At 44.7% G+C, this 25,552-nt stretch overlaps 1 protein-coding gene across 3 annotated transcripts in view; it reads left to right on the top strand.

Moving 5' to 3' along the window:
* The window catches only part of MERTK (MER proto-oncogene, tyrosine kinase), a 538,988-nt gene that overhangs the window by 64,255 nt on the left and 449,181 nt on the right, over window positions 1–25,552 (top strand). For all 3 annotated transcript variants that reach the window (XM_069607839.1, XM_069607838.1, XM_069607837.1), the window contains exons 2-3: window positions 8,055–8,445; window positions 25,275–25,375. In XM_069607839.1, coding sequence (XP_069463940.1) covers window positions 8,055–8,445; window positions 25,275–25,375 — 492 coding nt within the window. The remainder of the gene's footprint in view (window positions 1–8,054; window positions 8,446–25,274; window positions 25,376–25,552) is intronic.

Raw genomic sequence — 25,552 nt, 5'->3', positions numbered from 1 at the left:
GGTGTGCATTGTTTTTGTCAGTATATTTGAGTAGCTTCTAGGAGTGTTTGTAATTCAAAATGGCCGCATTTGAAGTATCAGTTTTCCTCCAAATGCTTTGCGGGTGAAGAAACCGTTGCAAGACCAATTTGTGTCGCCCGACTCTTCATTTTCAAAAATGTTTAGCTTCCCATGGCACATGCTGCCCCAGGCAAGAAACTGCAAACTTGCGCAGAGGGAGACATATAGCCTGTGGAGACACATAGCCTGTCGTGTGGGTCTACCTGTCCCTTTGTTTAGTGTCAAAGGTCCCCAGCGAACATTCACAGTATCCACTATATCCACCAAACAGTACATCTTGCCAACAAAGCCACTTCAAATGGTTCATCCCTCAAAAAAATCAGTACAATATAGCAAGTGTCCAAGGGAATATTTTACGAAACTCAGCGCTTTGTCTTCTATAAACATATTACTGGATTTGGACGGTTGGAGCTTTGATGGTGTCAAAATGCCCTGAGCTAGTACCCTTTACTAGTCAATACCTAGTGAAAACCTTAGCCGGATGCAGCAGTAATAAAATGCACTTGTGTATGAGGTGCAATCTGTTGGCAAGGGGCTCATGGTAAAGCTGCATATCCGGACGTTCAATACAAACCAGTGGCCTGCGTGTGGTAAAATCTGTAATCAAGTGGACCATTGCCTTTTTCTTGTGATTTGTTTAAATATGTGTTGTATAATCACTGAAATGAATGATCAGGAGACCGCGTGGCTGCAGTGAAGGTTTCTTTATTGGGTTAATACATCATTGGTAAATATTCATAAGTAACTCTGTGGCAACATAGGGCAACAGGCCCTGATGGTGTTCCGGTGGAGAAATGTCCATTTAGTCCTTGTTAGGGCCCGATCGCCAGTCCAGGGGAGGAGCACACGGGAGCTGGTCTTGCTCCGTGCCTCTGCACCCATCGTATGCCACGCGGGAAGCTTCGGGGATCCGCTTCCGCTTCTCGTGGCCAAGATCTCACGAGACGGGGTCTCGCGATATCTCTACACACCTCCCTCTGATAATGCAAAACATATTACTGCAGAACTTAGTCATTCTATCTCACCAGTCTTCTGGGTTCCCTTCGTGGTCGATCACCTCTTTCTCCATGGGCATCCTGCTTCTGGTCATCTTCTTGTTCTCCTGCATGTGCATCTGCTTCACTCTCATTCCCTTTGGCTTCTCTTATGTCTGTCTCCAGCTCTCGTTCTTCTTCTCTCTCTTTATCCTTTGTTTCCTCGGTCTCGGGTCTTCTATGGGTCTGTTCTCTCTCTTGCTTTTTTTGAAACATGGCAACTCTCTCCATGTTCCAAGTGTGTCCGTCTTCGTTGCGGACGTGGTTCGTTCCTCTGTGGATTACTTTCACCAGTCTGCTGAACCTCGAACCCGTGACGTGGTCCTTGGTCAGCAAGCGTATTTTAATCCAGTCTCCTTCGGTTACATTGGACCTCTGTTTTGTTCTTCTTCTGTCGCTCCAACTTTTCATGCATGCTTTGATGTTCTCTATTCTCCACACCACTTCCGATATGTATACCTCCACGTCTTCTCATACTCAGGCCAACCATGGTGGCACCAGGGTGGAGGCTGCTCTCCTTCCTCTCAACATGTGAAACAGAGAGATTTGGGTGATACCATTTGGAGTCAGTCTGTGGGCTGCAATGACCTCTTTGGTCGTTTTGAGGGGATTCATTCCAGATGCGGTCGCTAGTTGAATGGCTTCCTTTATGAACCTGTTGGCCCTCTCCACAAGCCCATTGGCTTGGGGATGATACAACGCCGCTTTCTTCTGATGTATATTGTGCTTCTTCAAGAACAGTTCCATATCTCTGGATATGAGTTGCACCCCATTGTCAGTCACTAACTCATTGGGGAGTCCTTCCCTCTAAAAGATGGCAGTGAGTACTTCAATTACGGTGGCGGTCGTGATGTTGGGGATGAACTCGGCCTCAACCCACTTTGATAAGTAATCTACCAGCACTATGCCATAGCGATGCTCGGGCACCATGGCCTCCAACGGTCCTATAAAGTCTAGTCCCACCTTTGACCATACTGCTTCTGGCGTTTCTGTGGGAATCATGGGTGCCTGTCTGATCTTCAGTCGCTTGTCACTGTTGAGACATTCGTGGCATTTCTCGATCATGGTGCGGATCTCCTGAGCCATGGACGGCCACCAGTAGGTTTCTGTCACTCTGCGGCGAGTCATGGTGTTCCCCAAGTGGCCTGCATGGGCTCTGCAAAGGATGGTTTTCCTCATGCCTGTGGGTGGAATCACTTGGTCGGTTTTCATAATTATGCCGTCGGTATCTGAGATTTCGTCTGCTACTTTCCAATATGGTCTCATTCCTTCTGGCACTGCCCTCTCATCGGGCCATCCGTTCTTGACCCACTCTCTAATTCTTGCCATGGTGGGGTCCTTTCCGTCTTCGTCCATCCAGTGTCTCTCACTTAGTTCAAGGTATTCGGGGGCTTTGAGATCTGTGATGGATACTACTATGCATTCTTCCTGCAAGAAGGTGGTGGCACTTTCCTTGCCTTCTGGTAATCTTGACATACAGTCCGCCTGCACATTTTTCCACCCCGAGGTGTGTTGTACTTCTAAGGTGTATTCTTGCAGTTTGGCTGCTATGCGTGCCAATCTGGGTGTTGACACTTTGGTGCCCCCTGGACTCAGCATGTGGATGAGGGGCTTGTGGTCAGTGACTAACTTGAACCTGGTGCCCCACACGTATGTCCTGAAATGTTCCACTGCCCACGCACACGCCAGCATCTCCTTCTCGATGGTGGAGTAGTTTTGTTCAGTTGACGATAGGGCTTTGGAGGCAAATGCCACCACATGTTCTGTGTCACCCTTTTTCTGGGTGAGGACAGCTCCTAAACCGTATGCACTGGCGTCCGTGGTGATGACGATGTTCCACTCTAGTTTAAACGGTTGCAAGCACGGCGCTTCCACTATGTCGCATTTGATGCTTTCTACCGGCTTCTTTTGGGCTTCTTGCCATGTGTACTCTGACCCCTTTTTGAGAAGCTCGCGGAGCGGCGCAGAGGTTTCAGAGAATTTGGGGATGAATTTCGCATAATATTCTGCCAGCCCGAGGAATGACCTCACTTCATCTTTGTTGGTGGGCTCGGGAGCTTTGATTTTAGCCTGTAGTAGGTTTTGTTTGGGACTTATGCCTTGCTCCAATATCTTGTACCCCAAATATTCAACTTCTTTTGCCCTGAATACGCATTTCTCATACCTCAATCTTACCCCCGCTTCTTGAAGCTTGGTGAGAACTATTTTCAACGTGGCATCATGTGTCTGCTCGTCCTTTGCGTATACTAGGATGTCGTCCTGAAAATAGGACACGTTTCGGACGTTTCGTAACAGGGCGTCCATCATGCGTTGAAATGCTGATGCTGGGGACGATAGGACAAAAGGCATTTTTGTGAATTGATAAGTACCAAACGGAGTGATGAACGCGGTGAGTGGCTTGGACTCTTTGTGTAATTGTATTTGATGATACGCATTTCTCATGTCTAATTTCGAGAACACTCTGGCCTCCTTCATCATGAGGATTAGTTTGTTGATAATCGGCAGAGGGTAGCTGTCCGCAATGACTTCCAAGTTTAGGCTGCGGAGATCAATGCACACTCTTAGTTCTTGTGAATTTTGTTTCTAAATGAGTACTACCGGGCTCAGCCATTTGGATGCTTCGATTTCCTCAATGGTGCCATCTATCTTCATTCCGTCCAATTGGTTTCTGAGCGTGTCTCTTGCAGTTGCCGGTACTGGTCTTACTCTGTGTTTGACTGGAACAGCGTTGGTCTTGAGTACAATCTTATGGACAAAGCCCTTAATGTGTCCTGGTTCTTCAGAAAATAGTTTGGGATAGTCTCTTTTTGCTACTGGCGCCCCTCTCAAACTGACAGACAGTACTTGGTCCTCTGTGCTGGGGTCTAACTTGATCTTCAGCTTTGCCTGGTCGTCCCACCTTAGTACTGCTGGAACTTCCTGACTGAAGCATACTTTGGTGGTCGTTTTTTTTTCTTCCTTTAAACTCCACTCTCCCTTTGATGCAACCCAGCAAGACTACTGACGCACCACCGAACACTGTAGGCCTGTGTCGCGTGCTGAGCACTTGGACTGTCTCTGTTCCCATCATCTCTTTGTATGTGCGCAGGAGTATTATGGTGAGGTCAGAGCCGGAGTCGGCCATGACTCTTGTTTCTCGGCCATTGATTTTGATTGCGCAATGAGGCTGTTCTCTGCTGGCCCATGGACTGTTCACCATTATGACGGTAGGTCTCCATTCGTCTTCGGAGGACGATTCCCTCTCTGCATTACCATCGGCGTTGACGTAGGAGACTTTTCTGTTGTGCTACCGGCATACAATTGAGAAGGGGCCAATCTTCTTACATACTGAGCACTCTTTGTCTCTCGCCGGGCACTCTTTATCGAACGCTAGATGCTTCGTACTGGTGCACCTGTGGCACTTTAACAAATCTTTCCTCCCCATTTACCTTCTCTGGCATCAGGGACTGGCCTCTCCTTCTTTGGGTGGAAGGCCACTGCTTGCACTTCGGTTGGGCTGTGGTTGTTTGTGAATTCTTTTCTTCTACCTGCCGTCTCTTCAACCGCTCTTGCTATTTCAATTGCTTTTTCCAGCAGTAGTTCTTTTTCAAAAATTAATTTGTCCTGCACCTTCCTGCTGATGGTATGGACCATCCGCATGTGACATATGAGGCCCTCCGCATTGTTTCCAAAGTTGCATAGCGCCGCTAACTCACGCAATTTGGTAACGTAGTCATCCACAGGTTCTGACGCTTCCTGCTTGTGGCTATAAAACCGTATCCTGTGTAGGACGGTATTTTCTTTGCTGGTGAACCTGTTGACAATTCTTCTTACGGCTTCCTTGAATACATCATCGTTGTCATCGACCACTGGCTCCGGGGTGAGACTTCCGAACACCCTTTGTCCTTCGACGCCCATGGCATTTAGTAACATTGCCCTCCTTCTTGCCGCCGAGTAGCCTGCACCGCCCATAGCCTCCACGTATGTAGTGAACAAGGGTTTCCATTGCGGCCACGGAATGGTTGGCCTACCTGGAGTTTGCAGGAAGGGCAGTGGTGGAGTGGCTCCTTGCATGTTGCTGCGTTGGATTCAGTGGTGATCCTCGTCACCAATTATGTTGTATAATCACTGAAATGAATGATCCGGAGGCCGCGTGGCTGCAGTGAAGGTTTCTTTATTGGGTTAATACATCATTGGTAAATATTCATAAGTAACTTTGTGGCAACATAGGGCAACAGGCCCTGATGGTGTTCAGGTGGAGAAATGTCCATTTAGTTCTTGTGAGGGCCCAATCGCCAGTCCAGGGGAGGAGCACACGGGAGCGGGTCTTGCTCCGTGCCTCTGCTCCCATCGTATGCCGCGCTGGAAGCTTCGGGGATCCGCTTCCGCTACTCGCGACCGAGATCTCGCGAGACGGGGTCTCGCGATATCTATACAATATGTTCTGTTTTGCATATGTTCTAACCTGTACCTGCTTGTGCTGGGCAATCCAACCCCTGCATAATACAAGCCAAATTCGATACGTTTTAGCGATTAATGGCTCCAGTGCTGATGTGGCACCCACATTCTACAAAAATAGGAAAGATTATTCAATTACTCCCTCAGCCGAGTGGTCTGTAAACTGTCGGAGCTCATGGCGGGGGATGCCCTAACCCTGTGTACAATGGCATATTGGTATCAACTGCTCCTTGAAAGAAGTGCTTCTGGTAAAAGATTGCCTTTGGTAGCGTCCAATAGACACACTTCCTGTGAGAAATATATTATTAACAGTAAAAGAGCTGATGCAATGGGAAGAGGTGCTCATAAAGTTAACACGAGCAGCAGGTGAGAAGCCGCACAAAGAAGACCCTCCAATACCATATAGGATACAACCCAACACTTATTACTCTGAGGACCACATCGGGCATCCCTGGATGGACCCCAGCTTGATCCTGCACCTCCTCATCCCCTACCCAATATAGCTTTGATAGAAAACGATTATGAGATAATGTGTGTAGACGGACTGTGTTTCTTTTTTTTTTCTTTCTTGGTTGCTGTTAGGGTTATATAGAGCTACATTTTACAGTAAAGTAGACATCCACGTGACATGAGCGCTACCGAGGTCGTGGATACGTTATTTGATACCTGTTCATGGATGTAGCCCATGTTGTGTTCTTATACCAGTGTAAATTGAAACAAACACTGTACAGGACCTCATTACAGGTGGGGTGGTCTGGAAATAAGGATGCTGGATGCACCGTACCGGCACCCTTTCCAGACGGCCACAGTACAATTAGACTCTTTTTGATTCAGACCCTGCTTCTTCCCCCTTCTCCTCTTACACTCTGCACCCTGATGCCTGTGGGTTCCGGCGCAATAGAAATAAATAAATAAATACAACTCTGCCATTCTGGGCCGTTGGGCCGTTCTGGGCCCAGTAGGCAGAATTGTCACGGAAGCACCGGCACAGTTGCTAACGGTGCCAGTGCTTCCGTGTCCCCACTCCCATGGAGTCCAATGGGAATGGGGACTTACACGTTCTGCCACCTTATATTCTGGGCCGCCGGGACTTATAATGTCCCGGTAGCATCGGTATCTCAGGCGGCGGAAACATTGTTTCAAGTCCAGGGGCAACCCGGTAGTTCACCAGCGGGTTACCGCCGGACTCGTAATGGGGCCCACAGTGTATGTCAAAATGAATAAAGAAATGTGAACACAAAAAAACAGTGAAAGAGATTCATATATTTTCTGAGTAGGTGGAAAAGCGAAATGTGAACAAGAGGTGCAAGACGGTCTTGGGATGTATTGTATTCATTTATTTAGTAAGAGATTTGTAAATCACAGCATTGACCATAGGATATCGTGGCGCTAAGGGAGAGCAAAATATTGATCGAAAGATGCCAGTCAACTGATCGGAATATTCAGGTTTTTAAAACCTTCCTGAAAGCCCAGAGGTTGTCCAGATGGAGGATGTGTGGTGGAAGGGTTCCCTAGGTTGCTGGCTTGTACCGAGACTTGACTACCATTCCATCTAATACAGAATTTGGGAAGAACCTGTAGTCTTTTGCGGGCAGATAGATATCTGTGTTCTGTTCGGCCCATGTTTGTCAATTTATTTTTAATGAACCTTGACCCTATGCCACCGTATGCACAGTGAATGATACATAAGGCTTTGAAATAATTTCTCTCAGAGATGGGGAACTAATGGAGGGATCTGATTGCTGGCAAGCTATGATCTTTGCATCATAGTCCAAAGGTTTTGCAAAAGCTGCAGTCTGTGGATTTGGGCTTTGGGAAGACTGAGAAGATTCTGTTGTAGCTGTTGATAAGGGATGAGATTAAAGCATTGCTGGTAGTTATTTTGTGGCTCGTTGTGAAAAAGTGGACGATCTGACATAGTGACCTTATGGCAGGGTGTAAAAACGCACACAACACTAGCCATTGGTTAATGATATTTTACTCTTGGCGAGTAAGAAATAACCTGCTGTCTGTATGTATATAATTGAGGTGGCAAGTGACATTTATATGGCTGGCTAGGAGCTTGCAACTTGAGGGCATGCACCCTGCATTTTGGAGAAGTCGTTTTTGACTCCTGAAATGATATGTGGGTCGAGTGTGAGGTCAGAGTCGATAATGATTCCCAGGTTGCTGACTTTTTTTTACAGGGGTATGGTTGGGGGGGTCAAGAGTTTGAGGCCACATTTTTGGGTTGCAAGTTGAAGGGCTGTAGTTGAGTATGATGTACTCGTTTTTTTGTTGGACAGCTTATTTTTCTTTTTTGCATTTCTCCATTCCGTGACCTACGTCGTGCAGAAATTGTGAAATTGCTGGTTGAATTTTATTTATGGTCATCTACTGGTTTGAAGTGTATAAGACAAGGACATAATTAGAACAATAAGTTGTGTTTTTTCTGTCTTGATATTGCCCTATATTTATTTCACTGAACATAAACTTGGACATAATGTTGAAAAGCTGAAAGCTCCTTACCCTTTATCATTGCAGCTAATACCTCTTCTGGAACCCTGGAAATCCTGCATCCATTATCAGACCTACAGTCCCTCCCAAGGCTGCAAGGAAGACACCATACAGAGACCTCGCCCTATCAGCACCGAAGGCTTCGTTCCATCCATCGTCTGGCGAACGACACTCATGAAAATAGTCCACCAGCAAAGCCTCCGCGCCCACTCGCCTTCAATCCTACGGTGGGCACCATTGCACTGTCTGAGCACGGAGATGTCAAGTTCAATTGCTCCATTGAAACGCCTGACCTAAACCGTGTGGAGCATATCTCTTGGTGGAAGGATGGGATGGAGCTCCTGACTGCAGACCGCATCGCTATACAGTATTTCCAGATAAATGACCATGGGATTGCAACTATGTCTTCGTCATGCAGGTAACTTTTTCTTTTCTTTTCTTAAATGCTTTCTTTCCAAAACATGTTTCATTACGGACTTGATAAAGCCAGAAACTCTCATGAGCTTGCTGGCATTATACCAGCAGAAACCAAATACTAGAAAGCATTCCATATCCATCTAATTTTATCAGGAGGAACCTCCATCGTCGTCCAGCTATCATTTGTCTGCCAAGCTGTATTTTGAAATTAAGTCCTACGTGTAGAAGATAGGTAAAGTTGGGCAAGTATCTCCACCCTCTTCCCCATAGTCCACCATGGGAAGAAAAGGAACTGGGACTAGAAATAGGAATATTCTCCAAGCAAAGGAAACCCAAGAAACATCAGTACTAGATCAAAAAGATAGAGTGCCTGGCAAATCTGTGTTAGCTCATAATCAAGGATGCACTGCCAAAGCACTGGTTCAGGGTCAGGAGGGCACCAAGCAGCGTAAGTCCAAGTAAAATATAAATACTGCATAAGACCGCAAATTCACAATTCAGGAATATCAGGAACCAGCAACCAGGGAAAAGAGGGCCAGTCATAAGAGAAGTGCTAGATCAATCATCAATGTCTGACTGGCTCAGACCAGGGATTTCAAAACTAATGATCACATTCATCAACCTGCCAGTCACAGGTGTTCTGTTTCCTCCACCCACCCATAACCTGCAAGGGTGGCGATAAAGCTATGCACAAGGCATTCTGGGAAATGTAATCTTTTTAGAATAAAAGAAGCCTATTGGTTGCCCAATTGAAAATCTGACCCAGATTGGATGATAATTCTTAAAGCACTCATAGAGATTCTGGATCACTACAGCAAGATGCCTCAGTGGCCGGAAGCAAAATCCATTATAGGAAAGGCCTCCAAAGCACACCACCTAGTGTTGGGGATGGGAATAAAGAGGGCGTATGAGCATTTCATAACAAACAGTATTTGATAGCCGTGTTCTCGCTCACTCTCTGATGGGTATTAAAATCGAAAACTCACTGCCAACCCCTCTGAATCTTTCCGATTTTCCGAGTCACTGTGTTGGAATTTTGGTAAGAAGCCATGCTACATTCCGGTACTAGTCTCTGATTTAAATAAACCGCACTAGATCTTTCCTGCGGAAGGTAACATGATGTGCATGGCTTCCACAGGAAGCAGTTAGTAACTAAACCTTTTTCTAAATGCTATATCATCCTGCTAGGATGTCACAGATGAGGATTATGGAAAGAATAATCTAATGCTATAACAGTGATTTAGGGGATAGCATGTTCTCTGCCTTCTGTAGGGTGGTGAGTCTATAGGCAGGATGTCAGGTACTTTTCCGGTCTTAGGTGAGTCAGAGGTAGGTGAGAGAGGTCCCTATTTCGGGAGGATAGCTCAGGGGCAACGTGCTCACCTTGAAAGCAAGACGACACGGAGTAACACAGGTTCGATCCCCTTGTATGCGCTTAGAAACCTCTGGGTATTAAGCGCGTTATAAATAACCTATGATATCACATCTAGATGGTCTAAGCTTCCTCGTACCTTCTTTCTCCACCTACTGCAACGGTAGTCCATGGGGACAGCAAAGGAGCGGGACATGAATCCTGGGGGGGAACACACAACATATATATGTAGATGGGTAACTGTCTCTACAGGGTGTATTCCATCTCAGGGTTTGGTGTAGCATCTTTAGATAACTTGAGGTTCACGCTCATTGTCTATCAGATGTCCCTCAGAACTGCTAGGTGGAATATATGCTGGTACTTGATAGCTCCCCACCGGTAAGTCTAAATATATATCCACACAGCGTTGTTTCTAGGTCTGATAATAGATCTGCATGAATATATATACAAGATTGCAGAAACGTTTTTTCAAAGCAGCCACCATTTGATGGGGCTTTCATGTTCATTATTTGATTGAAACGTCACGAGAAAATGTATGATGGTCATGTAGTGACCCTAGCATCTATTTGGCATTTGATGGCTCGGTAGCTCATGGCCATTTATTTCTTTGCTCAGCATCTGATGGCATTTCACAGAACAGTGTCCGTGAAGATTTCATAGCTCAGCATTGTGATGAAGTCCCCGGCCTTATTTTGCAGGCATCCAGTGGAGGGGAACAAGGGGTTCAGAACCCCTGATCACCCCTCTTAGTCCCCACTAGTGGGCAGGGGACCGCCACATATAACAAAAATCCTACTGCCCATTTAAATGAGAAGGCATGGGGAGAAAGGTTGCATACTACGGGCACTGCAGATCTTGTAATAGTGACCCCACAGGTATTCAATTCCACTCAGATCAAGGTGAGCCACAGCTACAATTCTGGAGCCCCCAGCGTATTTGTTGGCACACCCATAGTGATACCTAAATTCTAAGGTGGCAGACTGGACTTTTAGAACCTTGATACACAAACAAGCAGGAAAGTCCACCTAAAGTTATGGCACACCTGAGGAACTAACACCAATCCAAGCAGCCCAATCGCAAACTGACATTTTTCCCACACAGCTGCAGGCAAGCCTTTCCGACAAGGTCTGCCCAATGTGAGGGAGCATCAAGGTATGTAAGTCCTGCACAGAGAGGTAGAGGGAGATAAAAGAGTGGTGCCAAGTGGAGATGAGCGGGAAAGGAAATATCAGAAGGTGTTAGAAGGAGAATATCAGGAGATGACATGAGGAGATTGTCAGAAGGTGGCAGGAGCAGAACACGACTAGCTGGTAGGAGGAGAACATCAGGAGGTGACAGGAGAAGAACATCAGGAATTGGCTGGAGGATATTATCAGGAGGTGGCTGGAGGAGAACCTCATGAGGCGGCAAAAGGAGGATATCAGGTGGTGGCAGGAGGAGAGCATCAGGAGGTGTCAGGAGGAGAATATCAGGAGGTGACATGAGGAAATTGTCAGAAGGTGGCAGGAGCAGAACATGACCAGCTTGTAGGAGGAGAACATCAGGAGGTGACAGGAGAAGAACATCAGGAACTGGCTGGGGGATATTATCAGGAGGTGTCAGGAGGAGAATATCATGAGATGACATGAGGAGATTGTCAGAAGGTGGCAGGAGCAGAACACGTCCAGCTGGTAGGAGGAGAACCTCAAGAGGTGACAGGAGAAGAACATCAGGAACTGGCTGGAGGATATTATCAGGAGGTGCCAGGAGGAGAGTTTCTGGAGGTGGCTGGAGGAGAACCTCACGAGGCGACATAATAAGGATATCAGGAGGAGAGCATCAGGAGGTTTCAGGAGGAGGATATCAGGGGATATCAGGAAAAGAACATAAAGCAATGGCAGGAGAGAAACAGCAGGAGGAGGCTGGGAAGCAGAAAGATGCATGCAGCTAATAGAGAGCCAAAAGGTTAAGCATTGCCCAAGGCAGAGAGTAATGATAGACCCTGGGTGGAGGGAGGAACGAGCATGTGGCATGGCTTTAAGGAGTTGCAGGACCATAATAGGATTAGGGAGGAGATATTGAGGGTAGAAATCAGAATCCTAGGTAGCTCGGTCCTCGGTAGTTTATGGGCATTTCATGGGGCAGTAGCTGATGAGCGTCTACCTAATCCAATGGGTATTTCATGGACTGTACCTCATGGGTGTTTCATTTGACAGTAACCGATCGCATTTCATTCACTCGTATCTGATGGGCATTTCAAGAATCCGTTCATGATGGACATTTTATATCGCTATCGCTGATCGACATTTCATTGGACACTACCTGCTTGACGTTTTGGGGATATTAGCAAATAGGCACTTTAGTGCACAGTATTCTTGAGTGCTAGTAAATTAAAATGCTCTGGGGCTATATTTCTGCATGCCAATGTTCCATCAACACTGATTTTATGATGCTCACCCCTTTCCTGGCTCCGTCATCATGGTCATAGTCTCTTGGCACAGAAGTTCCCAGGGGCGTAATGTTCGTGGCACTGCACTCCATATGAGAAGTATTATGATGACCATTAATTTCTAATATAGCTCTAGTTGTGGGTGAGGTGTATCATTTCTCATGGCTTACTAGTCCAAGAGTATTGTATTTCTGATGATCGACATTTGATCGCCTTTTTAATAGGGTTCTTTGCAATGTCATCTCTACGACGTGATGCTATAGCACACAACGATTAAATATCATAGCTATAACGATCAATAGAGACTGACACTCAGGATGCCTACTGGGAGAGGGCCAACTCATTCTACTGATCAACTACCAAACCTTTGCCTAAGGGGATTCTACAGGCAATAACAGCAACGCATAGTCCCTACATGTGACTTAGTAGACTTCATTGCAAAACTTGGGAGCTCTTACACAAAGGCAAGCCCCACAGAAATAAGTGGTATCTAAACCCTGTACGATTACATTTCCATGTACGTACATGGCTGGGAATATTGGCTATATCAATATGTGTCTTAAGTGTAGTGGTAATTTTGATTATTTTTACTCATTACCTTTTTAGTTGTGGCTATTACTTGGTGCTAACGCGCCACCTATAAGCCAAAACTATTGGATTAGAGTACAGCTAGAGAGAAATGGCCTATGAGGAGGGACACACAGTTTATAGATGTTATTTGGTTATTTACCCAACCATCGACTGCCCATGGCCATGCTAATCCCTATGGCCATTCCCATCCACTTCCTTCTCCTCCCCACCCAAAGCACACCCTCCGGGGATCTCTTTGAGCTAGCTTTATGAAGCCTTACCAGCAAACGTTGTACTGAAATTGTTTGCTAGTGTTTTTTAAAGCATTCTCATGAGAGTTAATGACTTAATTGGAGCTGTAAACGTGCTACTGGTCTAATGAAAATGTCTTAACCAGGTCTGCTTTAAGCCACTCAGTGTAAGCACTATGCATATCCTTTACTGGAGTCCTTTTTAAAGCAAGCATTGGCAAAGCCAACAGTTTCGGCTTGTGTTTAAGTATTAGGCATTTGCCAAGCACTGCTATTATAGGCCCAGGAACTCGCACCATTTTGCAGATGCTACCATCGATGGCCAGTAAATACCACTATGTCAGTGCCTGGCAAATACATATCCAATAAAAAATGTTTGCAACCAAACAAAAAAAGCTTTCCTTGGCGACGGTTATGTAGTCAAATTGATCCCACTTTTTTTATTTAGGGGGTTGTCAGCATGAGTAATTCTCTAATACATGTGTGGTTGCTACACAGAAGCAATCAAAAAACTTGAAAATAGATAAGAGTTATAATTTTACTCTAATGCGCCAACCTTCATACATATCCCATGCCTACACAAAAGCCAAAACTGTTTGCATTGCCAATGCTTGTTTATCCTTCTCTCACCCTGTTTTCCCATGGACCACCCACAAAAGTCTTGCTTTTTTTGGAGCTCAATCTCTGTTATCCGGGAACCCCTTAACTGGAAACCTCTATTATCCATCAGCAGCTGTCAATGCCAGTGATAGAGGTAGTTCATAAAATACTGGGTGGTAATATGTGGAGGTTGGAATAAGGAGACTGCGGATAGCGGAGCACCTGTAAATAGAGCAAAATGCTAGTAGGCTTTGCTTTCCATCATCCCTGCTGTTTTCTGGCTCTGTGCTACCCGGAATACAGACATTGGATTACGGTGGATATTTGGTTATCAGGCACTTCTCGGTCCGTATTGGTGCCTGATAACCAGGATTTTAACTTTTTTTTATATACTTATGTCTTTTATATATACTTTGAGTAACATAGGACTCCAATATAGTCACACCGTCTTAAGGGTTTTCCCTGATCCTAAACAGTAAACTAAAACTCCGCCTTTAGCAAACACACATGTGCAAGTTCTGTTAATAGCTGAAAACAAAATGGGATGCTTTCATCCGGCTTGGCAGTGCATTTGTTCCTGCTTCATTGCCCAGCGTGGGCCTGTTCCAGCAGCCATTTTCTCCACACCATTCAGTGTTATTCCTGCAAACAATGGAGCTTTTCCTGATGCCTGAAAGGGCAAAGTGTCTTTCTGTTACATAATTCCCAAACGTTGCCAGTTTTGTGCTTCCCTTTCAACATTACTCAAAACGGGTAAGAATGAAAAAGGTTATGTGCCGAAAATGTTGGTTCTGGCTAAGAAAAGCTGTTTCTGCTAGAACACGCATATTCCAGTCAGGATCTTTGCCAGTGTTGCCTGAGAGCAGCTCATGAAACAGAGGCGACTGATAATAGAGTCTCTTTCCTGACTCTTTCCATTCTAGTCGACGGTATACACGAACACATTGGAGTCTTCCATTCGGTCCAAAATGGTGTATGTAAAAAAGCTCTGGGTTTTGACGCTTGTTAACACACAACCGAAGACAAGAGGGGGGATAGTTCTACAAAAAATGCTAATTGCATGCCGGGGGCGGCCGACTTTTATCGTCTATGTGCGGTTGGATACCCCCTGTGCCCACCCTCCCCCCGCCCCCTGCATCCATTCTTCGACTTTTGCAAAACGGAGTGCAAAACGAAAGAAAAGAACGTGGAGAATTTGGATTTACTCTTTGGTTTCATGCAGGCAGCATTTACAATGACCCGCCTGCGTTTAGCAGGTGCTGCATGGAGACGGATTCCATAGGAATGTATTCGTTTTTCTACTGCATGAAAGTCTCATGCAGGCAAAAAAAAAAGAAGTGCACTTTGAAGATGGAGGCGTAAATCACGACAGAATCATTAATTCCACTTTCTGCCCCTTCTCTGTCCTCAATGGGAGGGGAAATGGTCCAGAGTGGTAAAATAAAGCATAAACCTGCCGGAGGATAGCCCAGGGCTCCGGAGAAAATAACCCATCATATCATAATGTTGGTTTTACATCTTGGTTGACCACTCAGCCAATTATAAAGTGACCCCATGTGAGTTCTAGTGGGAACTGGGCACCTGGGCAGTTCTTCATTTAACTTTTTTGGAGACAAAGTCGTACCATTTCAAGCCTAAAATGTGCACGTTTTTTATATTATGTTTGAAGTTAAAATATTTCCATGCTTAAGCATTTGGGAGTAAATGACTTCCAAAACATTTATTTATTTATTTGCATTTCTAAAGCACTCGCACAGCCAGCGGGCATCGAGGCGCTGTTACAGGAATTGTTTGTTTTTTAGTAATTGGTTTTTTTTTTTGGTCTTAGTTGCGTATTTATAACACGCTTAAACACCCAGAGGTTGCTAAGCGTGGACCCGGGGATCGCTTCTTGTTGTCTTGTTTCCAGGGCGAGCACGTTACCGCTGAGCTATCCTCCCAGGACGAAAATGCAAAATGAATGTTAATAGTTGGTAAAGAAGAAAGGCAGAGTTGTCCTAACTCGTCTCTTTTAATTCTGAGAAGAAAAAGGAGGAACAACATAGTAATTGTATTTGGAAAAGTCTCAGTCTGGCCATAGGAAGTGGGCTGGGGGGTGGGAAGGATGTGCAAGTCATCAAAAAAGAACTTCAGTAAAGTTTAAAAATACATCTGAGGAATCGCAACTGCAAGTCATAGTTCAAACCTGGGGCACATTTGGGAATGTATTTGACCTCCTGGAAGTGAATTTCTTTTCTCTGGACCTAAAATATCTGAAAAGGGCTTAACTAACCTGGGTTCTACTACCTCACCAAAAAAGTGTGTAATTGTGGGTGAATCACTCTTTCTCCCTGTGCCTCAAAAATTAATGTGTGATCATTTAAATATGCGAAAAAACAACTGTACAGTCTTCTGTCTTGTATTGTCCCAACTAGATGCTACCCATTTCCCTAGCTGTAATCCGGACCCTATCAGCCTCCACACATCATTTGCATTTGTATTTTGTATTCATTGCGCTTTTGTCAAAGAACTGTAAAGCACATTTCAAAAAGTGGTAGATCAAAAAAGTAGCAATGAGGGAAGTAGAAGAAGTAAAAGCATGTACAATTATCAGAAAGAGTAGAGAAGGAAAAGCATGCACAATTATCAGAAAGAGTAGAAAAGGAAAAGCATGCACAATTATCAGAAAGAGTAAGGAAGGGAAAGCATGTACAATTATCAGAAAGAGTAGGGAAGGAAGCAAGTACAATTATCAGAAAGAGTAGAGAAGGAAAAGCATGTACAATTATCAGAAAGAGTAGAGAAGGAAAAGCATGCACAATTATCAGAAAGAGTAAGGAAGGGAAAGCATGTACAATTATCAGAAAGAGTAGGGAAGGAAGCATGTACAATTATCAGAAAGAGTAGGGAAGGGAAATCATGTACAATTATCAGAAAGAGTAGAGAAGGAAAAGCATGTGCAATTATCAGAAAGAGTAGAGAAGGAAAAGCATGTACAATTATCAGAAAGAGTAGAGAAGGAAAAGCATGTACAATTATCAGAAAGAGTAGAGAAGTAAAAGCATGTACAATTATCAGAAAGAGTAGAGAAGGAAAAGCATGTACAATTATCAGAAAGAGCAGAGAAGGAAAAGCATGTACAATTATCAGAAAGAGCAGAGAAGGAAAAGCATGTACAATTATCAGAAAGAGTAGAGAAGGAAAAGCATGTACAATTATCAGAAAGAGTAAGGAAGGGAAAGCATGTACAATTATCAAAAAGAGTAGGGAAGGAAGCAAGTACAATTATCAGAAAGAGTAGAGAAGGAAAAGCATGTACAATTATCAGAAAGAGTAGAGAAGGAAAAGCATGTACAATTATCAGAAAGAGTAGAGAAGGAAAAGCATGCACAATTCTCAGAAAGAGTAGAGAAGGAAAAGCATGCACAATTCTCAGAAAGAGTAGAGAAGGAAAAGCATGCACAATTATCAGAAAGAGTAAGGAAGAGAAAGCATGTACAATTATCAAAAAGAGTAGGGAAGGAAGCATGTACAATTATCAGAAAGAGTAGAGAAGGAAAAGCATGTACAATTATCAGAAAGAGTAGAGTAGGAAAAGCATGTACAATTATCAGAAAGAGTAGAGAAGGAAAAGCATGTACAATTATCAGAAAGAGTAGAGAAGGAAAAGCATGCACAATTATCAGAAAGAGTAGGGAAGAGAAAGCATGTACAATTATCAGAAAGCGTAGAGAAGGAAAAGCATGCACAATTATCAGAAAGCGTAGAGAAGGAAAAGCATGTACAATTATCAGAAAGAGTAGAGAAGGAAAAGCGTGTTCAATTATCAGAAAGAGTAGAGAAGGAAAAGCATGTTCAATTATCAGAAAGAGTAGAGAAGGAAAAGCATGTTCAATTATCAGAATTATCAGAAAGAGTAGAGAGAAGATGGGTTTTAATACAGGAGCGGAAGTTGTGCAGGGAAGATAAAGAACAAATAGACGAAGACTGGAAGTTCCAGTGTTTACAGGGCAAGGATGAAAAACTAACAAAAACGAGAAGGGGCACAGGGAGGATTATGGACAGAAGAAAGATGACATGGTGAAAAGGAGTAGGAAGAGAGGAGACGAGTCGAAACAGAAGGGCTGGACAATATTCAAGGCTATAGAAAATTGAGGAAGTGATACGTTTAGTAGCATGGAACGAGAGAAAGGGGAAGTCACCCCAGATGTTATAGAGATGAAAATGACAGCTGTGGCTGGCGTGAGTGATGTGCAAGCAAAAAGATACAGAGGAATCAAAGGTAACCCTAAGATTAAGCACAGAGGTTGAGAATGAGAGAAAAGATGGAGGAGGAGGGCGATAAATGACCAAGTGGTGTCATTGGAGTGATGGGCGGGAGAAGATGCAGGTAAGAAAATAATGTTGGTCTTTGAAGGGTTTTAAGGGCTAGAAATGAGAATGCATCTAAGAATGGATGGCTGAGACGGTGGTATGAAGTATATCAGAAAAGGAGAAAAGAAGAACTGGGAATCGTCCACGTAGAAATGACGTGAGAGGTTAAATGAGTCAATAAAGGCAGAAAGAAGGCTACCATGGAATGAAAATAGTAACTGTCCAAGTACAGAACCTTGAGGGACCTCTTTGAGGGGAGGGTATGAGGGTGAAATGCGGCCAGCCCAGGTAACAGCTAACAGAGTAAGTGTGGTCATAAGGATAGGAGTGGAATCACTGAAGAAATGCACTAGAGAGACCAAGAGAAGTAATAGCAGAAAGGCAAGTGTAGTCATCAACAGTGTCAAAGGACACTAATGGATTTAAGAGAATAAGAAAACATGAGAGTTTATTGTGACGAGCAGGGAGGAGAGAATTAGAGACATGTAGATGAGCAGCTTCAGTGGAGGGACTGTGGCGTAAACCAGATTGGAGGGGAGGAATGTAGACCGTGTAAATTCAAGAAAGTAGAGACTTGAGTATAGATGGCCCTTTCAAAATGTTTCGAGGGAATCTGAAGTAGGGATCAAGGGTGAGTAGTGTACAATGTAAAGCTCCTTTTGGCTGAGCTGCTTCCACTGCAAACATGTTCCCTGTAAAACACTATGTTTTGAGTTAGTTCTGTGCTACATATAAATATGTGATGTATGCTTTTTGCAAATACCTAAAAAGAAAAGGGCGAGTGAATGTTTCACTCACCAAGAAACTGTCTTTGTTATGTGAGCCCTTTTCTAAAGAGAAATTGTTCCCAAATGTGCCCTCATGATCCTATGCACATCAACACAAACTCCATTTGCAACTTGGTTACTTAAAACATCTCAAACACGTTAGTAAGACCTCAAATGTACAAGTGAGTATGTTTCTAGAGTTATGATGAGGAATTACACATGAAGGTCTTACATTCTAATTATGATCACATTTGTCCATGCAGTCATCAATCCAGCCTCACTCTTATTAATGTTAGGCAGAGAGCAGACCATACTTCTGTTCCCAAGTTCCATAGAGTCAATGATGTTGTTTATTGCACTTGATAAAATAAAACAGAACAGGATGTTAGAATAGATTTCTAGATTTCTGGTGAGCAGAGGTTTATGAGGCCACCATTGTCAGTGAAACAGGGAACACGTCTGTGAAGTTAGCCAGGACAATTCAAGGTAGCTTGGAGAGCAGCCAAGAGTAGTGGGGGTGATCTGAGGTCTTGGATGAGCACACACACAGTAGGACAACACCAATTACCCGTAGACAGTGCTATATCAAAAATGTACAATTTATTAGGCGCAGACCAAACACAAGTGAATAATGGCAAACACAGATATCACTCCCTAAACACCCACTATGTAAAATATGTGTACATTCACTTTTGGTCAATGCAGTGAAGTGCGGAATCCCGCTAGAACCTGTAAGGAAGGAAAGCAGACACACTGTATCACATTGGCAAACTTCAGAGATAGATAACCGTAACTTTATAAGACCAGCCCTACGAAGATTGGAGCCTTGTGCTTAGCGTCAGAGGGGCGCGTAAAAATGATAAGTCGTGTGTAAAGACACAAAATACAATATTCAAGGGAGTGGAAAAGGTAGAGCGAGGATTCTGAAGTCTCAGGGGAGGATTTGCTGTGGAGATCCAAATGGTTCCCAACTTTTGGACGGCTTTAGGGAGTGGAGTCCACCCAAGACAAGGCAAGGACCACAAGGGATCCTTTGTGCGTAAAAAGGGAATGGATGAACTAGCAGCCAGTGGTAAGTGGTATGATTACTCACTGCCCTTCGCTCACTCCGGGTAGAAACTTGGCAGGTATGGAGAGGGTTGCCTGGAGTATGAAATCCAACCTTTGGTTAAGCTTTGAGGTGCACAGGCGCTACAGGTGCCGATGCGGGTCCGTTTTCCAACTAGAGCTGACAAACAAAGCTCCAATGCAGATGGTCTCAGTACACTTGAAGAAAGGCGGGAAAGTCACAAGAGCAAACCGCCACTGTCGCACAGTGACGCAGGGGCACCCAAGTCTCGCGGTCTGACTCACGATTCTCTGTCGCAGCCCAAAGCAGCTGGGACAGCACATTTTGGCAAGAAGATGCTTTGTAGTGCCAACTAGGATTTATTCAAAACTCAAGGTAAAACTCAACAAGACAATGCTCTGCAGGTGCCAGGGTTCGAGCTGGTCAGTTCACTGGAGGGCACAGGGACACTTCTGAGAAGGCTCTTTTGCAGGGCAACAAGAAGACGTTGAGAGTGATTGGTCACACCACTCCAAGGAGTTGAAGCACCGTTGCAGGCCTTCAGCGATCGAGCGCAAAGCAGGGCTCTACCGGGCCAGCAGCAAGCTCAGGGTGCCAGTCCTGCGTGTTTTTGAATAGTCCTTGGGTCTGCTTCACTAACTGTATACTTGGCTCAGTGTATAGCTTGATTCAGACCTATGGGTGATCTCCAGGTCTATATTCAGTACCCCTCCTCATATCCACAAGTCCAGTGTGTGCTCGCACCCAACTGGCCAATAAGGAGAACTGCCCCACTCATGCGCGCCAGCAGTGGTCCATTCAGGGACCACAGTGGCTCTCATGCTCTCGTGAAACTAGACATCCTGGCACCAGTAGTGTGGATTGGGACCAGACAGTCCCTGTCCACTTCCTGGGCACCTAAACACATGACATGCATTAGCCCATGAAAAGCGATGGCTTTCGCGGGTGAATGCATACCCAAATAAGGACTTGCCATATCACAAAAAGCAGGAGGAAGCCAACGGACAAAATGGCCAAAGGAGAAGACAAAAGACCCCGTGGCACAGCCATGACGGCCACTAGCCGCAGTCATGAGCCAAACATGGTCAGGGCGGTATGGCTCAGTAAAAATTCATAAAAATACATGAAAATGCTTCTGCTGCCACCATTCTACTCCTGGGCTCTTTGTCCAGTTACCAAATAATCCTTAGTGGATGTGTAGGGCCCGAAGACCACATTTCAATGGACTGTATTGTACTTTACGCAATGAAATACAGTTGCCAAAAGTGGCAACGAAGTCATAAAACTAAGAGAAACAATGGGCCATTAGCGCCATGGCTACCCCTTGCCGCCTTCTGGGTCCGGGTAGGCGGTATGGGTACTTACCGGGTCATTCCGACCCTGGGGGACCCGGTAAGTCCCCATGCCAAATACCATTCCCCATTCCCATTTGAGCCCCAATAGGGCTCAATGGGAATGGGGAAAGAGCTAATAATGGTACCGTCTGACCACACGTTAAGGACGGGTCCCGCTGAGGGACCTCGTAGTAGGGCGGTAGGGGATTACCGGCACCGGTGCCCTTAGCGGTGCCGGTAATCCCTTACCGCCATCCGTGTAATGAGGCCCAATGTTTCTGAGTACTGACTTGAAACACTTGTGTATAGGCGCGTTACAAATGCCATATCATATCATACTGACTGTCTGAAGGACACGTCAATTTCCCCATAACAATGAGCAAACGCCCAGTGGAGTGCAGCTGGAGGCTGTGTTCCACTGGCAAAAGTGAGGACAGGAGGCTGCAACAAAAGCAAAATGTTTGGGGGGTCCACAAATATAGAGGTAAATAGAAGTAAGTTGCATTTTACCTAATACAGGGCATGGGGTAAGTCTAAAGGCAGACTGCTCTGTAATGCATGAAGGAGGTAAGGGGGCTGATAATGGGGTTGAAGCAGGGTGTATGAGTACTTTTCATGGTGAATATGTAGTGAAACATATATTTGTATACTTGCAGGTGAGCACCTATTACATCCTGCACTGAGTACGGCACAAACGTAACTTGTTCACTTGCCGAAAATGTGGCAGATCGTCTACAAAAAGAAACAAGGTCCATTAACATGTTCTATGGGATTGGTCCCACAAAGGGGTCTTCTGTAACATTTTAGCTCATGCCTAACCAGAAGGGAAATATCCGTTTACATATCAGTTTGGTCCTGCCTACAAGGATAGTTAAGCACCAAAATGATAGGCAGTTTGTCTCTGAACAAGAGTACCTAGACAACTGTTTCTGCCTTCAGTGGGGGCTGTGACTTTTTTTTCAATGGTGGGGCATAAGTCTTTCCCAGTAATGAGTGCTAGCGACAGAGAGGAAGGGGGCTTAGAGTGTTCTCTCCCCAAGAATTTATTTTAAATGGCGAGATAAAATAGTGCATTTTACGGTACTCTCTATGTAAAACAATTATTAGCAATGCCAACCATTTAGGCTTTTGTGTAGGCATGGGAAAGGCACTTGTCAGGCACTGCTGTAATGCTATTAACTCGCCATCGATGGTAGCAGGTGCAAAATGGTGGTAGTGCTTTGGCATTTATTAGCTGGGCCTGGTAAATGCCTAATAGTGATACACAAGCCAACACTGTTGGATTTGCCAATGCCTGTTTTTGTTCGAAGGACACTCATAGTGCTTATAGATAGAGTGGCTGAAGCCAGGCCCATTAAGACATGTTTATTACAATAAAGGGAGTGCAACGTTTGGCGGGAAGGCTTGATTAAAGCGAGCTCAAAGAGCTCCCATGAGACAGCATTTTGGGCGGAAAGGGGGAAGAACTGGGTGGGAATGGCCATAGGCATTAGCATGGCCATATGCAGTAAATGTGTTGGCAAGTAACCAAACAACGCCTAGAAGCTGTGTGCACACCTAGTTCTTGTAAAAACCTTGAAGGTTAATCAAGCATAAAACATTTAAAAATGTCTCCCTATCTGTACTCTAATGCAATAGTTTCGGCTTATAGGTTTTGCAAGCGACACCTAACTGCCCAAACAAAAAATGGGCAAAAAGACATACAATTTGCAATTGATTCTGTAGGGTAACACATACTAAATTCCAATAGATTTGAGGTCACAAACAGCGCACAGGAGCATTTTTCAACACTTTTGTATGATGCCTGTGCCAACAATATATGCCAGCATTGCCACTCTAAGAAGAGGTTTTCATGCTGGCTGTATCAATCTATTCAATATACCGACTGCAAGTAGACAATCATGTTGGCTTTGCCTGATAATGCCAAAACTGCAACTGTGAGAACATACTCATGATGGCTTTGTTCAATAAAGCATGTGTAAGCCCGCACTCATGCTGTCTTTGCCCATTAATGCTAGCAGTGTTATCATAAGCACATACATATGTTAGCTTTGTCCAATGATGCCACTACTGCTACTGTAAGTACACACCTGTGTTATTTTTGTACAATAATTCCAGTATTGTCACTGTAAGAGCACATGCATGTTGGAAATCACATTGCGGGGCCCAGTTTGCCTCCTACCATGCAAAGACCACTCCCAGGCACAATTATTGGCCTCTCCTCGCCACTGGCACTCTCATAGGGCCTCATTACGAAGTAGGTGGTAGGGGATTACCGGCACCGGTAAGGACACCGGTGCGGGTAATCCCTTACCACCCTATTCCGAGGTCCCTTAGCGGGTCCCTTCCTTAACGCCTCAGGCGTTATGGATGGGACCCGTTAAGGGACTTCAAATTGCAGTACCGTTGTTAGCTCCATCCCCATTCCCATTGAGCCCTATGGGGGTTCGAATGGGGAATGGTTCCCGGAATGGGGATTTACCGGGTCCTCCAAGGTTGGAATGACCCAGTAAGTCCCTATTTCGGGAACCCGGACCCGGAATGCGGTAAGCACCATGGCTGCCTCCTACCTCGTAATGAGGCCCATAGACCCCATGGTCATCACATGTACAGATGACAGCACCCCAAATTACGGTCTGCAAGGCTTCTGTCTCTGCAGAATTGGAGGGTATGTGGCCCAAACCCTATCATGCACTCTTAACTGCTGTTTTTTAATTAAATAAAGTGTTCTGTTTTGGAACATAAATGACAACAAATTTGCTCATAGCTCACAAATGGTGTTGCCGTGAGTGAGCGAAGTAAAAATTCAGCCAGCACTGTGTTCAATTCAAATAGAGCTGCAGCACCACTGTGGTTTATTAAAAGGCACACGTGATGCTTCTGTACAGTGCACACCCAACAGAATTGCATATAGGTTAGGCCAATTATAGCAGCGTACGAACATAAGGCACAGTTCGGCAAACCTTTTTGCCCAGGATCACATAGTCTGAGTGGGAGAGACTTGATTTGAGCTGAGATTTCCTGATACAACAATTTAGGATTTGGCAGTAAACTATCTCTTTGCACATTGCCACCTTTAGCTTTACACCAGTTTTGAAAGCTTTGGGCACGGTAGTCCTTTAAGAGCTAACCCAGTCCATAGTCTGTTCATTTACAGTAGCATCCTGTCCCGGGAGGATAGCTCAGTGGCAACGTGCTCGCCTTGGACACAAGACGACACGAAGCAACACAGGTTCGATCGCCGGGTTGCACTTAAAAACCTCTGGGTATTAAGCGCGTTATAAATACACAACTAAGAGACATATTCCTGTAACAGCAACTCAATGCCCCCGGGCTGTGTGAGAGCTTTAAAAAGGCATGCAAATAAAAATATAGATAACAAACCACAAGGCAAATCAACCTGCCAAAAATATAAGAAATCTAGATAGGACATTGCTGCTGGGCTGAATTTAAAAAATGTGCGAAATAAAAAATGAACCATGAGGGGATGAAAAAATCAGAGGTAGAAACACAAAGGAGCTCCCTCCACCCCCCGACCCCCGCTGAACCCCACGGTTGCTAGAGACGATTAATTTGATAGTTTGTTACAAGCAACTAACCTCACAAAGATCTGCTCTCCTCTTTATTTTTATTATATATATATATATTTAAGAAGCAGCTTTCATTTCAAACAAACCTGAACAAAGTAGCAAAGATTCATTCTAAATTGCCCCCCCCTCCCCAGCTCACCACAGGTGTCTATATGAAGTCTCATTTTGGGCTTTAATTTACATATTTACACATAGGCTATTGTTATTATCGAAGGGTTCACCTATGATTAGTTCAATGCTTTTTTTTAAAAAAAGGATGCATGATAGCACCACTAGGATTGGCGATGTGTTTTTTTGCACTTCATGTTTGCTCTTAAAGTAATGTCCCTCGCTGGACCTTGCCGTCCACTTCTTCGCAATGTGTGCTGCTTCTGCTATTGCAATCTAGAAAGGGCATTAGCAACTAAAAAGTGCTAGTACTGGCGGCGGGAAGAAGGGGGCACGAGGCAATGCGGATATAGCTTGTGACCATTCCTTTCTTGTTGTTCTTTTCAAGCATTATCAGAGCACAGCGGTCCGATAATGGGTCCTATACCTGCAAGGTGAAAATCAACAATGAAGAAGTTGTGTCGGATCCGATCTACATTCAAGTTGCAGGTACAGTGACATTTCGGTGTTTTACTCGGTGACCCCACTTCTTTCTGACTGCTGGTTAAGCCGCTTTTTAGGTTCATGTTTCTGTTTAGTGAGTATAAAATGTCATCCTAGTGTAACCTATGTCATACCAATGAAATGCATCCCCTAAGAAAGCACATTCCAATGAAATGGAGCCCG

The sequence above is a fragment of the Ambystoma mexicanum genome, chromosome 4q (genome assembly GCF_040938575.1).
Source record: "Ambystoma mexicanum isolate Mex_15411 chromosome 4q, UKY_AmexF1_1, whole genome shotgun sequence".
NCBI classification, from domain to species: Eukaryota; Metazoa; Chordata; class Amphibia; order Caudata; family Ambystomatidae; genus Ambystoma; species Ambystoma mexicanum.
This window is presented reverse-complemented; position numbering and strand designations above follow the sequence as displayed.